Source organism: Halyomorpha halys, unplaced genomic scaffold (assembly GCF_000696795.3).
Source record: "Halyomorpha halys isolate HHAL.00 unplaced genomic scaffold, Hhal_1.1 Scaffold337.1, whole genome shotgun sequence".
NCBI lineage: Eukaryota > Metazoa > Arthropoda > Insecta > Hemiptera > Pentatomidae > Halyomorpha > Halyomorpha halys.
Window position 1 is genome coordinate 231,983 of NW_027104734.1, and position 2,635 is coordinate 234,617.

The following is a 2,635-nucleotide window of genomic DNA, read 5'->3' on the forward strand; positions in this document are numbered from 1 at the left end:
AATTAATCCATAACTAAGCATGAAAAATAATAAGAAATCCAGTCATCTAGATTTTTTATGCAAGGGAAATATAAATGTTTCAAATAATTTCACAAAAATACAAAAAAGATAGTTTTAATGAATTTAAAATTCAGATTCTAAGTCCAACTGAATAGAACTTATACATTCTTTTAAAAATTTTAAATCTGAAATTTGTTTTAGACAAATTATTTTCAATACAATTTGAACCATGAGAAACCCCTGTGAAAGGAATTTATGTAGCAAAAGAAAACTAAAAATTTATTGCTAGAAATTTTTGCCTTCTGGGGTGGTAAATGAAAGTTGTGTGATCCGTACACCACACCAGATTCTTTATTAGCTAATATAAATTTAAGTTAACATTAGAAATCTAGGAAGAAAAAGAATTAAATACAATTAAGGACCTTTATATGAAACATAACCTACCGAAATACGTAGTCTCTGTGAAGGAACTTGGGATCAATCTTGAATTCTAAATGGTGTGCGCTAAAGCGGAAACCACCAAAACTAAGTACCATAGCTTGCATGACACCTTCACTTCCCAAAGAAAGTAGTTTATGACAACCCTAAAAAACAATACACATAAATGAATAAATAAAATTTTAAATTATACTTGAGATTTCAAGGGACTAATGATTCAGAGAATAAGTTAGGCAATTAACGCATAGCTTAGACCACACAAGTTGGCTGAGAGTGGCATAGCAAAATTAACAGCAACCATTCTCTTTGGACATCTACTAGGGCTTAGGATCGACTGACTCTTGTGCAACAGCTGTTCACAAGAAACCCTTCTCCACATCAGTTCTCCAGGGCCTCGCTGGATTATTTGCCACCACCAAGATCTGCACCAGCAGTGGCTCCAGAGTATAGGCATAATCTACAGCACCATCCATCTTCAGGTCTAGTTGTTTTAGCAGGGGAATTGTTACACACTCCATATTTGTTTCTGACTTTCATGGCCACCGTCCTGCTGTCCTAAGCAACCAGCACCTTTCATGGTTTCATGTGAGTGCGAATCAGGGCCCTTAACTCTGCATTTGGTTCATTCCACATTGCCAGTTCTGTTTACCAAAATTAGCCAACTTAGCATCTCTAATCCGAGTTCCACTGCTTCACTTTTAAGTAAGCCAGGGCTTGCATCTATTGGGAGTTTGAGAATAGGTTGAAGTTGTTTCGACCCCATCACCTCTAATTATTCGCTCTACTGGATGAGACTCATCTCTTCCCAAGAGCCAGCTATTCTAAGGAAAACTGCAGAGGGAAGCAGCTACTTGGTTCAATTGGTATTTCACCCATCAGACAATTGATTTATACATGAGAATCACTTTGGACCTCTTCCAAGGTTTCCCCTGGCTACGTCCAGGCTAGGCATAGTTCACTATCTTTCAGGTACCAGCATGTGTGCATCTTGTGATGAAAACAAGACACTCCAGGGGAGTGCGGGGCTCCGATCATATGGTAACCCATCCTACCAACAAGATGCACAGGTACTGAGGCCACTTTCATTGCACCTTTTTAGTTTTACACTCACGCTAGACTCCTTGGTTTGTGTTTTAAGATGGATTGGATAAGTTCCCAAACCTGAAATATCACCGACTGGCATACTGGACCATGCCAGAGTGCTCACCTGCCAGATGCACAAGTGCCAGAGTCAGATCAGTTTTAAGTATGTGTAAAAATGCATTCAAGATTAATTATAACAAGATGTTATGATTTGCAAACCTTGGAGACAAATGAGAAAATAGCCGAATTAAATGAGAAAATAAAAGATCTAAAATAAAGTCAAACAGTAATGAAGAACTCAAATATTATGACTTTTTCAAGGCCATTTTCACCTGAATTCTTACAGTAAGTCACCAAAACATTTAAGTCCAAAAGTATACACAAAATCCTATAATGTGTCTTAAATGCCTTTGTGGAGCATGTACACCCAAGGAACATTTTTACGATGAGGACTTTTAGAATTATGTGATCAGGATTAGAATTATGTGATCATTAAAAAAATTCTGGTTAATCTTTAAGTATTAGGCTACTAGGTGGAGACATGTTGATGGACTAAGGACAGAAGTGATGTACCAGTGGACATCTCCAAAATTAAGAAAGAAAACTTAAAGGCAATCAGTTATTGAATACATTTTTTATTTAATTAAAAGAACATTACAAAGAATTAACTTTTTTGAGGAACAATAATTTTCAATTTTAATAGATTAACTAACTACATCATAGTTCATAGGTACTATTCATTATAAAATATCCCCATCACTACAATGTAGAGGGACAAAATATCCATGATAATATAAAAACAAAAAACTTGGATAACATAACAACTGTACTCAGAAACAAAAAAAAAAAATAGTTTTAATAGTAAAATTTTTAAAATGAAATTTGTGAAGCCAAAAAAGTTACAATACAAAGAAATATAAACGAATGGAGAAAAACCCGGGTAGAGAACATGGAACTCAATTTAAATATAGGGATTCAATTATTCAATTCATAACAATATATACATACCTGCTTTTCTAAAGTTAACAGCCATAATGAAACTGATTCATTTACTTCTTTGAAAGTTTTTAAATTTTTCCAAAGACTTAATGCTTGCCTGGAAAAAAAAAAAAAA

At 34.6% G+C, this 2,635-nt stretch overlaps 1 protein-coding gene across 1 annotated transcript in view; it reads right to left on the reverse strand.

The window, feature by feature from the left end:
* Positions 1-434: 434 nt before the first annotated feature.
* Positions 435-2,635, reverse strand: part of LOC106681408 (uncharacterized protein KIAA2013 homolog) — a 34,456-nt gene continuing 32,255 nt past the window's right edge. The window contains exons 7-8 of the mRNA XM_067044607.1: positions 2,530-2,617; positions 435-584 (exon numbers count right to left, since the gene is read on the reverse strand). Coding sequence (XP_066900708.1) covers positions 441-584; positions 2,530-2,617 — 232 coding nt within the window. The 3' untranslated portion in view covers positions 435-440. The remainder of the gene's footprint in view (positions 585-2,529; positions 2,618-2,635) is intronic.